The sequence below is a fragment of the Sitodiplosis mosellana genome, unplaced genomic scaffold (genome assembly GCF_009176505.1).
Source record: "Sitodiplosis mosellana isolate CC-2019 unplaced genomic scaffold, AAFC_SMos_1.0 Smas_scaffold_6191, whole genome shotgun sequence".
In the NCBI taxonomy this organism is placed as follows: Eukaryota; Metazoa; Arthropoda; class Insecta; order Diptera; family Cecidomyiidae; genus Sitodiplosis; species Sitodiplosis mosellana.
In genome coordinates, this window is record NW_022601432.1 from 117190 (window position 1) to 131102 (window position 13913).

General features: G+C 36.8%; 3 protein-coding genes across 7 annotated transcripts in view; 1 reads left to right on the plus strand and 2 right to left on the minus strand.

The window, feature by feature from the left end:
• The window catches only part of LOC129576944 (probable serine/threonine-protein kinase DDB_G0282963), a 22382-nt gene extending 13654 nt beyond the window's left edge, over window positions 1-8728 (plus strand). For 2 of the 5 annotated variants that reach the window (XM_055463122.1, XM_055463123.1), the window contains exons 2-7: window positions 140-493; window positions 2611-3710; window positions 4521-6451; window positions 6572-6665; window positions 6755-6909; window positions 7021-8728. In XM_055463122.1, the coding sequence (XP_055319097.1) occupies window positions 429-493; window positions 2611-3710; window positions 4521-6451; window positions 6572-6665; window positions 6755-6909; window positions 7021-7362 (3687 nt within the window). In that variant the 5' untranslated portion in view covers window positions 140-428 and the 3' untranslated portion in view covers window positions 7363-8728. Of the gene's footprint in view, window positions 1-12; window positions 494-2610; window positions 3711-4520; window positions 6452-6571; window positions 6666-6754; window positions 6910-7020 lie in introns of those variants that run through there. The other 3 variants (XR_008688947.1, XM_055463121.1, XM_055463124.1) reach the window with 3 other exon arrangements.
• A 442-nt stretch (window positions 8729-9170) lies between these two features.
• Window positions 9171-12121, minus strand: LOC129576486 (ribonuclease Z, mitochondrial-like). The gene is made up of 7 exons (XM_055461688.1): window positions 11753-12121; window positions 11133-11671; window positions 10825-11029; window positions 10672-10749; window positions 10268-10606; window positions 9873-10176; window positions 9171-9773 (listed from the first exon to the last, which is right to left on the minus strand). Exons 1-7 carry the CDS (start codon window positions 11947-11949, stop codon window positions 9210-9212), a joined length of 2226 nt encoding a protein of 741 aa, XP_055317663.1. The 5' UTR covers window positions 11950-12121; the 3' UTR covers window positions 9171-9209.
• Window positions 12122-12198: 77 nt separating this feature from the next.
• On the minus strand, window positions 12199-13862 carry LOC129576488 (uncharacterized). Its single transcript, XM_055461691.1, has 4 exons — window positions 13428-13862; window positions 13211-13320; window positions 13057-13145; window positions 12199-12863 (listed from the first exon to the last, which is right to left on the minus strand). The coding sequence occupies exons 1-4, from the start codon at window positions 13594-13596 to the stop codon at window positions 12464-12466; spliced, it is 768 nt and encodes a 255-aa protein (XP_055317666.1). The 5' UTR covers window positions 13597-13862; the 3' UTR covers window positions 12199-12463.
• Window positions 13863-13913: the final 51 nt, after the last annotated feature.

The following is a 13913-nucleotide window of genomic DNA, read 5'->3' on the forward strand; positions in this document are numbered from 1 at the left end:
AGAGAGAGAGAGAGAGAGAGAGAGAGAGAGAGAGAGAGAGAGAGAGAGAGAGAAAGCGAGCAATCGAGCCTAGAAACGGTTTTTGTTTTTTCGATAAAAAGAGAAGTAGCAATACATTCGTATCGTTTAAACATCATAGATCAATGTTCAACAGTGAGTCGCATGTGCTCGTGGTGGTGATGGTGTTGTTATTATTATTTTATATTCGCGTATAAATTTCGGGAGAGTGCATGAATCATATAACTGCGAGAGAGAACAATGTATATGAACAATTCCCGACTATTCAATAGCTATCAACGAATTTGAAAAACAAAAATAATAAAAACCGAAGAAAAAAACGAATAAACAAATGAGTTCAAAGTTTTTTAAGTAAATAATCGTTGAGAAAAGTTTTTTCCAAAAAAAAAAAATTGTTTGTTATTGTGTATATGACGAAGAGAACAAAAATGGCGTTGAATAAACGAGATCGGTTTTCATTTCGATGGAGTAAAAGGTATCAAAACACGACATTTCAAAATGTTCTTTATTGTTTTTTTTTTGAGAATTTTCTATCCCTACCCCTTGAACGACAACTCATTCTCCATTTATGAAACCATTTCATTGTAAACGCGGCCAAAAAACCTCGTCACCGTGGGCTACAATCATACTCCAAATAGCTCCATTTCAAACATACAATATTAGACACAAAAAAAAACAACCAACCAAACATACACACATACTGCGTACCGTTCTACCTTGTGCAATATTTGCAAAAGATTCGACACAATCTACTAGAAATATCAACATTCTTTTGTTCGCTTCTATTTTCTTCGTTCGATTTAAGATTTGAGTCAAATTCCACGTGAAGCACCATTTTTAACACACTTCCGGGCATCCATTTACGAATAGATAACATAAGCCTAAACTAAAATGCTGCAGGGAATTGTGTGGTATCGTTCGAATGACCGTACAAAGAAAATTGTGTGCAGTTATTATGGCGTATGGGGAGGGCATCGTGTGATTCGAATCGCTTTAAATTAAATTGATAAATTGCGCGCAATTACAAGCTACGATTGAGCACGAAAATTATTGGTGTTGCCAATGCCTTTGTCCACACTTAACACACAACTTGAAAGTACTTAGGTCGTCTTCGAAACTACTAATAAAATGATAAATCGTCGTCTACATGAAATACCGCTCGTTTATATAGCTTGCACTCGGCAATCTTTCACCCGGTTTTTTTTTAATGATGTATGGGCGCTCGCTTGCGTTCGCCAATAGAGTGACATTATAGGAGTAGCACGAGCCAAAACAGCCATTCAACACATAAATTTTTATGATTTTTAATAAGCTAGAAGAAAAAAGAAAACCAAAAAAAACTACACGTTACTCTATTTTTAGCGCATCAACTCGACATGACAAAACGGAAATTTTTGGCTCTTTCTTTCTAGCCGGCGTGACATTAAACATGCTTTCATGTTCCCGTGTATTTGTTTCGGTGTATTTTTCTTGTGCGTGCGTGCACGCGCAGCGCCCGAAAAAAGAGAAAATTTTTGTAAATACAAAATAAGAAAAAAGAAACAAGTCAAGGGTGGAACAACGGTCCGAATTTACGTGAACAAAATGGTTTTTTTTCACTTATTTTTATCTCGTCTAGATTCACTTTTATTATGAAGGTTTGTCATAAAATGAACGAACCAATCGTTTCAGCAAACGAAATGCACTCTTACACAAAATGGGTTCGACTCGAGGAAAATATTTGCAAGATCTTTTTTCCTCCACTTTCGTTTTAAGCATGCAGCGATGTTGATAGTTTCCGATCGGAATGCAATCGATAATTGTCGCATATCTTTGCTATGATGTTATTTAATTTAATTTTATGGGTTTTTTTCTCTGCCATAATCAGGCGGGCCTGAGACAAACAACAAACCGATTAAAATGAGCAAATAACCGGCCAGATTGGCCATGTGATATTCATCTTTGCCGAAATGGGCAAACATAGATACTAATTTTGAAACGTTTTAAAGAGCGAAATTGTACAAATTCCACGGTGTAAATAGTGTATATTGTTGCTATCGTTAAATTAAATATTCCTTTCTACTCTCTGTTTCTGTCGCCTCTATCCTTTTTAGTTGTGTATTCGAAATGCACGCTGTTTATTCGATGCAAATACCCAATATTCTTTACATATTTTCTGTGTCTTTTGCACGATCTGCTCCACAGCCACTTATTCCATGGGAATAATATAGAATTTAAATTGATGTGAACGCCCTGGAATCCATCCAACCTCTTCTTCTTCTTCTTCTACTTGATAAAACTTGTGAATATTATGATTTTAATTGAGTTGCATCAATCCATTGTGCAGTGCCCATTGTCCATCTAAGCCACCAATCAACCAAACAATCAACCAATTCACTTACACATACACACATTCTCCAGCACACATACACACACAAACACACACACACACATACCCATTGGTCATTTCAAATTAAATTCTTCTTCTTTTTTTTCCAAATTATTTTTTTTTTCTCCCACTGATTGATATTAAATGAAAATAATAAATCCAAAAGTTGTTTATCGTAAATAATTAACCAACGAATTACCTAAACGTGTATCTGTATAATTTAGTGAGCTGCCCGATAACGACGACATCAATACGCAAGTATTATTGCTTGGGATAACTCGTTTTGAAACGACGCCGTCGCCGGCATCTACAAAAAAATTATTACCATTAATATATGGTGTTAACGCACAGAAATTAACGCATAGAGACGACAACGGCAACAACAACGACAACGACGACAACGGTCATTGCCCATCATATCATAGCTCGTCAATTGATTCGGCTGATTTGGCGATATATCAATCGATCGAACAATTGAACAAAACCACCGGATGCTTTCCACTTGAGCGGCACAAGCCGAAAAAAGCCATCAGTAGTAGTAAAGTGCCGTTGACGGCTGTGGCCAGTAATGCAAATTGTGCATCACAACCGAACCAACTAAACGACCAGAAATCGCATCGAACCCATTTCGATCGATTATTTGACCGATTCCAATCGAAGAAAATTCCGAAAAAACGATCCGGTGTGAATCAAACGAAACGTAAAAATAGTATCGAACAGAAAGCATTCTATCGTTGGTTACATTTAAACCGAAACAAGCGATTGGAACGAAACGCTAAATGCTTGGATGATGATGGTGGTGTTGGTTGTATCGATGATCGGCATTCATTGCACCGCACACCTGTGATACGAAAATGTTCAACCAAATCAAATAGCATAAGACGAAAAACGACCAAAAAATCCAATACAAAACCGACGAAAACATCACGATTCAGTAGCTGTATACCATATTGTGTGACCGTCACCACCACCACCACCGCCACCGCATCCTCGTCACGTAATGATTCAATCGCTGGCAATTCATTAGCGTCAAGCCATCGATACACAGAATATTATAGTAGAAAACAGAGTGGCGCTTCAGCGGCTGCATCAAACGTCGTCGAACGACATCGATTATTACCAACCGCTACAACAACATCCAATGACTGTTTAATGCACTCCCATTGTAAACCTAATAAGCATTTTAGCCCGAGTAACAAAAACACCGACAACAATCACAATAATAACTGTAGTTTATTTAATAATTTAAACATAATGGACAGAAGCGTTGATTCGATAGGCAGCTGTTCACTTGATGTCGATGCAGAATCAACTGATTTTTCAGGTATCCGCTCATTTAAAGTTAGACACCAAACAGAAATAAAAAAAATGACACAAGACAAAACAAAACCAAAAAAAATTTCTAGAGAAACTAAAGAAGAAGGGAAAAACAATGCATTTTCCAGTTGAAACCTTGTGTGTCATATGGCTTTATGTTTTGCGTTTGCGATTGCGATGCTTCTATTGAATGTGTGCACTATTTTTTTTTTGTTGTGTTTGTTGTTCCTTTTTGTTTTCCGCGTCCAATATGTGTTTCGTTGTGATTTCGTGTCCGTTATCTTATTTTTATGTGATTTTAGACCAATTTTCAATTTTGATCAAAATGATTGTTTTGATTTTTGACCGAAAAAAATATATATAGAAAGATCTCTTAACTCAATCAATATTGAAGCTCGAAGTCAATGTGCTTGATCGAGTTCAATTCACCGAAAAAAATAAAGTTTTGAAAACGATGTCATGGAAACGATGACCATACTCATTTTCACTCACTGTCGAAGTGAGCATCAAATTTCGTACTAGTTTCATTTAGTTTATTGTTGTTTCAAATTTCAAACGCTTTTTTTTTCTTTTCTAAACATTAGAGGATTTGGTGATGACTTTAGTCTAAATTGCGCTCTATCAAATCAGTATTACATTGCTTTTGCTTCTCTTAGTATTGTACACTTCGGATAGATACGTGCATAAATTGTTGTTTATTTGTCATTTGTTTCTTGCTTATGTATTTTTTAGACGAAAACATAAAACACCGAAATATCGCTCGGCCCAAACAAATAAACTAATATTTTCTTCTTTTTTCCAAATCGTTGTTCGACAGATACGAGTGGTAGTTTGAACGTATGCACACCATCGTCTGGAAAAGATTTTACGCGTGAATTTACGTCACGAATCCATGAACGCTGTCAATTTCCCAATCATCCACTGAGTGGCCAAAAGTTGCAGCAAACAAAAACGGTGCTCGATCCGAATTCGGGTAAAATATCAACGATTCTATCGCCACAAAACGTTCCACCGACTGTTAATTCGCCAACAACGCCCGTCAAAAAGCCGAGCTATTTGAATTTAGCGTGTTGCGTTAACGGTTATTCAAATCTCACTACATACGATTCGAAATTTCGTCAAAGCATTAATAAATCGAGAGAAGTATCACCCATTCGACCCATTACATACGCCGTACAATATAATCGTAACGGTGGCAGTGACAACAATTACCTCAGTGTGCCGGTCCCAGTTCCAATTAATGATAACAACACCATCACGAACACCACCAACACCAACAAAATCAATTTCATGATGGATGCCCATTCAATTTTAGCGCCGGAAAAGCGGTATTTTTCCACCACAACACAACAGAAAACCATTGAAATCAATGGAACCAGTCATGATGTTACGGACAATGTGAACAGCAATGGGTGTGCCAAATTCTATACACGTTCCATGCTACAACACACAACAACACCAACGACCACCAACGGCACGGGAAATACATCGTTGGCTCTGGTCCGTGATGTAAATCAAGAGTTTGATGCAAATGGAAAAGGAACGGCCAAAAGTTTCATTCAACAACGTGTTGAACGTTTGTATGGGCCGGGCGCTGTGACCCAGGGTTTGTATAGTCCAAAAAAGCCAAAATCCGATGACAATCAAGAAACAACAACCACACGAACGACACAAATTTCAACGGTACTAGTGGAAAAATCACAAAATACCACATTTCAATCGACCAAATATGTGTTGGAAGCGCAACGAAATGGTCATCTCAACGGTTTGTCAAATAATCGGGCGGTGCACGATGATGAAAACATCAATTTGGATTCAATTAACGAAGCATTACCGGTTCTACGTCATTTGCGACCTGAATTTCGCGCTCAATTACCAACACTATCACCAAAACGTACCATAGCTATTTCGAAGTTAACCCCTACAGCTGCTGCTGCAGCAGCAGCAGCAGCAGCAGCATCATCATCGTCGTCAGTCGTAGCGACACAGACAACATCGCCACAAACACAGCAGTCACAGTACACAAATGGTGGTACAGCGGTCAACGGTAAACTAAATATTAGCACAAACATTCTGAACAATGTGAACAAACAAGTGTTGAACGGTGGTGTTGTATCATCGACGCCGTCACCAAACATCATCGACAACGACAACGAAAATGTTGTCGACAACAACGACGATGTTGACGACGACGACGACTCAAATCGGAGCACACTTGACATGCAATCACACAAACAATCATTGTTAGCATCCAATGCACCGACAAATACTACAACTAAAAATGGCTGTCTAACCTCAAACAAAAGTCATGACATTGAAATCGTCGACAGCAGCCAGAACGAGTCAACAACGAAAGGTAGCAACATCGTTGCAACAACACATTTAAACACGCAAAATACATCGAATTTATTGCCTGCAAACGTTGATAAACCAAACGATATAAATAAAATGGCTAGCGAAATAAGCGATTTTCTAATTGAATCACCATCATCACCACAAAATCCGGTGAAAATTCAATCAATCGATCAAAGTAGCATCGGCGACGCGAGCAACGATGGCAATGATACAATGAAATTAGCAGTGAACAACACAACAGTTACATCGGTCGAAGCAATGGATGCAAATGGAAATCATAAGACTGATCAAAAGAAAGATGGACTTTACTTTTTACACGTTGTGCAAAGTGAACGAGATCGTCTAATCAATATGGCCATTGCTGCCGAAAAAGAGCTCGACGAATTGCTACAGGTGAGTGTGTGTTCATGTGTTCGAATTGTACAGAAAAACAGATTTGTTCTTCTGCGAATCATCGATGTAAAATTGAGCATGACAATTTCTATATTGCTTTTGTGTGCATTTGTTTTGCAGAAAGGTGGCGTTGATGAGGAGATTCTTGGCCATTTACGATCAGCTGCCGGCAAAGCAAGACTTTTAGCAACAAAGAAATTCAAACAATTTGAAGGTAATTTTTTTTTGTCTCTTTTCAATTGAATCAGAGTGTTCGGAACTTGAATTTCTAATGTGTGATTGTTCATTCAAAAAATTGCATAGGATTGTGTAATGACAACATAAACCAAATAACACGTGATATGCCGCCACCAACAACGGCCGACCTGCAAGGTTTCTGGGAAATGGTCTGCTTGCAAGTGGAAAATGTTGACTCTCTATACGTTGAACTTGATAAAATGCGCGCCAATGGTTGGGAGGTAAGTCATAGCAAACATCTAGGTGTTATTTTTTTTTCGGTGTTTTTCGAATAAATTCATGTGGAAGTGAATGAAATTTATTCAATATAATTTGATTGCAACATTCATTAGAAACTGACGCAAGTTAAGCCAAAGCAACCGCAAGGATCGAAGCTAACGAAACGACCAGTGGCCGGGGCAAAATCGAGCACATCATCAGCAGCAACAACAACCGCATCAGGATCGATAAAAAAGTCCGTTGCGGATGCAAAACGTGAAGCCGCTGCGCAGAAACGTGAAGCTCAGCGAAAGCAATTAGCCGAAATGAGACGTAAAAATAAACTGGCGATGACAACGGCCGTCAATGTACCCAACAGCAGCGAAAATATCATCGTAGATCAAGTAATCGAAGATACACCATCACGTCAGTCAAATAATGAGGAAAATAATACGGAAAACGAAACCGACAGATGATTTCATTCGATCAAAAACCAACATTTTAATTGCTTAGAGCCGGACGCCTAGAAGCGTCCAATTTTCTCCTTTTTTTTATACTTTTTAATTTTCTGTCGTCTATTTTGTAGAATTGAATGTATTTTGCTTGAATCTCCCGTTCGCTGGCTCAAACAAATGATAATGCTGGTTTTTGTCCGTTAAAAAGCCCAGAAAAAAACGCATGCAAATAGTTTTACATACTCTAATCAATGCTAATCAAAAATATACAACAACTAGAAGGAAGACATTGGAAATTAGGTAATATCATACAATAATAACAACAAGAAAAAAACAGCAAAACAAAAACGAAAAGAGAAGGAAACAAAAACGATTTGTGATCACCACCACATAGGTATCCTCAGAATATTTAAGTGAAACAAGAATTAAGCATAACAAAACTGATTTTCTAGAGAAATTTGCTTGATTTAATTAGTAGAAAAGTGCGAATTGTCAATAACAACAAAAAAACATAATCTATTTTTAAGTCATCGAAACATACACTGAAGGAAAGGAAAAACAAATCTATTTATTTTATTTGCATTGTGAATTGTAACGCGTTGTGAACATAGATTGATATTAACCACATTTAGGTGAAACACAAATCAAACTCAACCAAGTCAGGCAAATTCAAATAATTTAGAAGAAGAAAGAAAGAAAGAAAAAATCAACGAGCGATATTTACACGAAGGCAGTAGCATCAAAACGAACGAGAAAAATAAAACCACAAACACTTTACAAAGCTTGATCAAAATTAATGAAAATAACCGTTAGATACGAAATAGAAAGAGAAAAACAAACCTGAAACAAACAAAAAACAAACAAATGAAAAATCTAGTTTAGAATGCAATACTGTTAACAACGTCTTATTCAATTTTTTTTTTCTTTCGCTGAATTCATATCGTACATAAGTGCTAAAATAATGTTGCTATGATGAAGTAGATTTGAAAAAAGAGAAAATTGATATGCATTATATTCGTTAAAATGTGGTCACTGTTAATGCTGTTTATTGAATGTTTCCAGCTTATCCCTCCCTCTCTATAACTCTTTTTACATATATATTTATAGATTTAAGACATAAACTATTTCCATCGCTGGTCGTTCTCATGATTCATTCTTGTGACTGTTTTGCATCCTCCCTCGAAAATTCGATGACAGCGATTTGATTGATTAAAGAGAGGGAGGGAGAGAGATGAAAATGAAGTAAAAGAAAAAATTTAAGAAAAATTTAACACAGTTTACACAAATAGACATAAACAAAAGACATTTTAGCCGCTAAGTATTTAATTATGAAGTTTGTTAACAAGAAGAAAAAAAAATTAATAAAATATTAGAAAATGGCTCCCAATTTTGTTCCAAGTTTCTGTTCTTCGGCTTCGTACATTCTCACTATCCGGTAGTAATTAGTGCACTAGTTTTGTCATTCATTGCCTTGTGTAAAATGGTTGAAAATACCGTCGACAAGAATGATGATTGTATTACATTATGAGACCAAAACCTGAGCAGAAAAACATTGCAAAGAATTTTTTGATAATTTTGGTGTAGAATATTCCATGAACGGTGCAAAAAATAACCCAACATTGCATGATGTGCATTTTTGAGCCATTTACCTACATTTTTATGTTCACATTTGTTATTTTCTGAAGGATAAAGAGGTTTCAATGGGGATTTTCTTTTTTCTTGATTCCCTTAAGGTAAGCTCCATTTTTGCGAAGGTAAGTTGACTGTAAATTGCAAAAAAAAAAAATTGAAAAAAAAGTAGAGAAAAATGAAGAAAAAAGACGATCTTATCATATTTATTTACATGCTTTATTTTATAAAATACTATTCTAATCTGACAATCGTTCAAAATTAAGATCACTTCGTCGTGCATATTTTTCGGATCTTTTTTCCACTCGCGCCAGTTCTTGGGCGTACGTTTCTTTTAATTTTAAATATAAATCATTCAATTTGCCTAGATCGTTCGGCACAATTTCCATGTTATCGAAAGCGATTCCGATATTTTTATTGGCTATGAGTTCGTCATTGATTGGCGGTAAAACTCGATACCGCTGACTAAAATGTGTCAACACGGTGTATTTGGCTTGCATTTTATGGCCTTGTTCAATGGCCTGTGATATTGTACTATGTTTTTTTGTTGCCGCACTGGCCGCTAATGTATCCTCTAAGGTCGCTTCGTGAATCAGCAGATTGGAATCTCTACCGAGTTCAATCAACGAGTCACATGGTATCGTATCACCGCTGAATGTCAATTTAAACTCTTCCTTATTGTCGGGTAGAATATTTGATTTTATACTAATTGCATAGGAGAATTCCAAGTGTGGAACTCGACATGTTTTCAAGTCGTTGATATTTAACAAAGCCTTTTGTTCATCGGTCAATCCCGAGTTTATCTGTTGAACAAATGAAACGATTCGTTTTATTTTCAATGAAAAAAAAGAAGATAACGACGAAAGGTGTAACAGTTTCCTATAGCTAAAAAAGTGACTCACTAAATCTTCATTGTTGATCATTATAAATTCGTCTCGAACATTACCGAAATTCTCTTCATAGAAGTTGAGTAATGCGGAAAACTGTTGTTCCGGTGCCATTAACAAGAGTGGTGGACGATTTTGAGGCATATACTTTTGCCGCGTTCGAATCAAATCCATAACACCCATATGATGATCACCATGCATATGAGTTATGTGTAGTGCTTTGATATTTCGAATAACATCCTCCGTTCGACTACCATAAAATCGGCAAATTTGTCCAACGGTTCCTTCGCCACAATCCAGCAAAATCGATGAATCGGGCCTGTTCGAATAGAAAAAAAATAACCGATTTTTAATTCGAGAGTTGTAACACGTTCCGTCTATGATAATAATCCATTGGGTTATTTTCTTACGCGGTATGCACCAAAATAGCAGTAACGGTTTTTGTAACGCCTGGAAATGATGATCCCGTGCCCAAGAATACGATTTTTGGGAAAATATTGGCTCGAACTGTAGATATGTGTGCTTCGGCTTCATCATCCGAAGCAACATCTTCATCGCTACTATCCGAATCTTCTTCATCATCGTTTGCTGCTTTTTCCAGTTCTTTATTACTGATTCTACCATTCATTGGAAATAGATACCGTGTACCTGGCACAGTTGGTTCGATACATAGCGGTTCACTCAGGTTGACATCCAGATTTTCATTATCTAAACTCGTATACGTCCGACGCGTTGTGGTGAATTTCGAACTGAAACCGAATGTTTACCATTAATTCAAAGCACAAATAGAGATAAATTGGCTGGTAATTCTCACTAAAGATTTGGATAAATGTCAGCATCCATATGATTCAACTTTTGCTGCATCAAGTGTACGTGTTTTAAACCGCAATACCTGAAAATAGAATTAATTTATAATAAAATAAGAAACCGATGTGTTTCGATAATTGCCCAGTAAAAAGACATGTACATATTAGTATCATTTATGGCTAAATGTTTTTTGGCTTTCGAGCGACGCATAAACTCTTGATATTCGGGTGTATCAACGATGTCAGATGATGTGAAATGGGCAATGAATTCCAGTCCAATTTGTGAATTTATTTCATCTATATGTCCGTTCAATAATTTATTTCGCTCCAAATCCGGCAAATATTCCCTCGACGGAACATCGATTACTAAACACGAATGGAAAAATGGGTGATTTATTTTCAAATCCAAAAATCGAATCAAATCACCAAAAGTCCAAATAAAATGATGATACCTTCGAAATTGACTTACTTAAGAAATTTCCGCCAGGAAAACCGGGTGACAAAAAGTCTTTACCGTAATATGTTGTGCCATCGGCTAGTGTAACATTTTTACCCTCGCTAATTGCTTTGATGTGTTCCATTGGGATTTGTTTTTCGGTGAATCTGGACAAAAAGAATGATCCTTTGCGTGGCTGTAATCGGCACACGAATGCCATCACGGTCATATCATCTGAACTGGATGCATGTTCTCGATGTAATTCGACAAAATCCACTTGAATATGACTGTCTTCATGGAAATCTTTTCGATTGAATGTCCGCTCTGTTATTGCCTTTTCAGGATCTAAATCGGTGAGTTCGGCAAATTTGTTTAAATACTTTTCAATCTGCGGTGGTCCATGAAATGTGGGAAACAATGTATTCCGATCAAATACGGCCCGAGCCAGTGATGGTACACCTCCGATTCGTTCCCATCGATTGGTCGTACAATAAACATTTGCCAGGTATCTGAATCGATGTGCTCTGGAATACATCAAACGAAACGTACCTTCGCCACAGTTGAACAAATGCCTGAAATGATAACCCATATTCAATGAAGAACAAACACTCATTTCCTCTTATGATCGTATAGATGCTACAGATGATACATACACAAAATTATCACAAGTCCTAACAATTAAAGCGGATGGTTCACCAAACGAACCCGAACCGACTACCGCAACTTTTATCAAACTCGATCGCTCCGGTTTCGTTCGATGGACAAGTGATCGGTTCAGTGCATGTTCGACGGAACCTATTTTACAGACATTTCGTTTAGTATTGCTAAACGTCCTTAGCAAACACTGCATATTTTTAAAAAACCGTATTTATTTCACACCATTCAAACGATTCGAAATTTCGGTTTTATTTCGTTTTGCGTCAAAAGCAGCACATATTTAGTTTTCTACATGTGTTGTTTGACACTACGACAAAACCTCAAATCGGTAAATGTCAAACGGCAGCCGACGTGTGTCTAACTTCACTGCAATGGAGAAAATTCGATTGTCATGAAAATAAACAAAAGTTCAAAAACGATGATGAAATGCAAACACAATGCAATTTTTTAATGGAACAATAACATGTTTTGTAATTGTTTTACTTATGAATTGTTTGTTTGTTTTTTGTTTTTGGTACAGTATCACATAAAATGAGTACATGATACGAATGATTGTACATGAGTAATAATATTAATTTGGTTTTCGATTAACCTAACGAAATACTAAAGAAAAGAATCTCTTATGAAATTAAGAAGAAGAAAAAAATGTGAAGACATAACAGCTGCCTTTGAAAATACAAAAATGGTCTTGTATGAGAAAAAAAAAATTATGTTTGAGTGTTGAGCCACTGTTCTTCGGCATCATAAATGATGTCGGAAATCATACGCTTCACCTTCACTTTGAGGCGTGCGTTGAATTTGCGTGCAGTATGCTCCATACTCTGGAAAAACGATGTTAAATCGTCAACTTCGCCGCCATTCGACTGTGGCGTCCATTGTGCCATCAGTTTTTCGGTCGCTGAACCATTGACAACATTTGGTTTGGATTCACCGTTGTTGCTGTTTTCACTAATCACGGCGGGTTTTGCAAATTGCAACAATTTCGGACTGTGTACAGCGTTGTAATGACCATTGGAAACACCATTGCTTGCAGCCGATAAATTCGCTGTTGATTCTGGTTGCACACTTGTAGTGGATGTGTTCACCAAAATTGCGCTATCCGAATCTCTGTGTTTGAGTGAGAAAAAAAAACAGTTGAATTAGATTCAAATTGAAATGCACTTTTCCAATGAATATTCCACTTTCCACAGTAATAACGGCAGTAATTTGAAATGATTTTATTTAATTATTTCAAATTAATTTTTAACCCAATCGAATTTTCAATTCAATTAAAAAAAAAAAAAAAAATTTGTTTACTCACTCATTGTAGTCGGGACGAATGCGTTTGGTTGAACGACGCTGCGTAATGCGGGCGGGTTTTTCATGTTGAATGCGGTTCCATGGAGCCAACTAAATATCATGAGAAAAAAATTGTTAATTAAAATGAAAGCGTGCATTAGTTTCGACACATGTACCTCATCCAAGAATTCCAAACGTCGTCTCATCTCTGGACCGACCGAATCATTCCGCAAGTTCTTGAAATAGTTGTTTTTCAAATTGGTAAACTTAATCTTGCACACCTCGGCTACAAAATGAATTATTTATATATTAAAAACCGATTTCAATGTGAAATGCATATTTAATTTCGAATTGAGCTCTTTGAAAACAAAAGGATAAAATGGATTTTATTACGTTGTATATTGATTTTCTCGCCAATTTCGTCCCACAATTTTTGACGTTCATCTCGAAGCTCGGCACTCCGATCGCCACAATCCGTAAATAAAATAGGACGATCTTTTACCAACTCGATGAGCAAATTTCGAGTTTGCTCATCCAAACGAACATCGGCTCCGTTATTCATGGCCTCAGTGTGTTTTCGTTGAAAAGGGAAAAATTGGAAAATGCGTCGGCGTTTTTAACCGAACGAAAAGCGTCGTATACAATATGAAAATGAAACCCAAATTTACTATATAAACAATGTGATTCGTTGAAACGGACTGTGACAGTTGCATTGACCGTACGATTTGATTTCAAAAGAATCCATCAGATAACACTGCATTCCACCAATCACCACTGCTGCAAACTTATCAACCACACATCAGAGTGTATCACCAATGAGTCGAATGCAGAATGAAACGACACGCACACTCATACCTATGCTCAGCTACTAGTACCCAT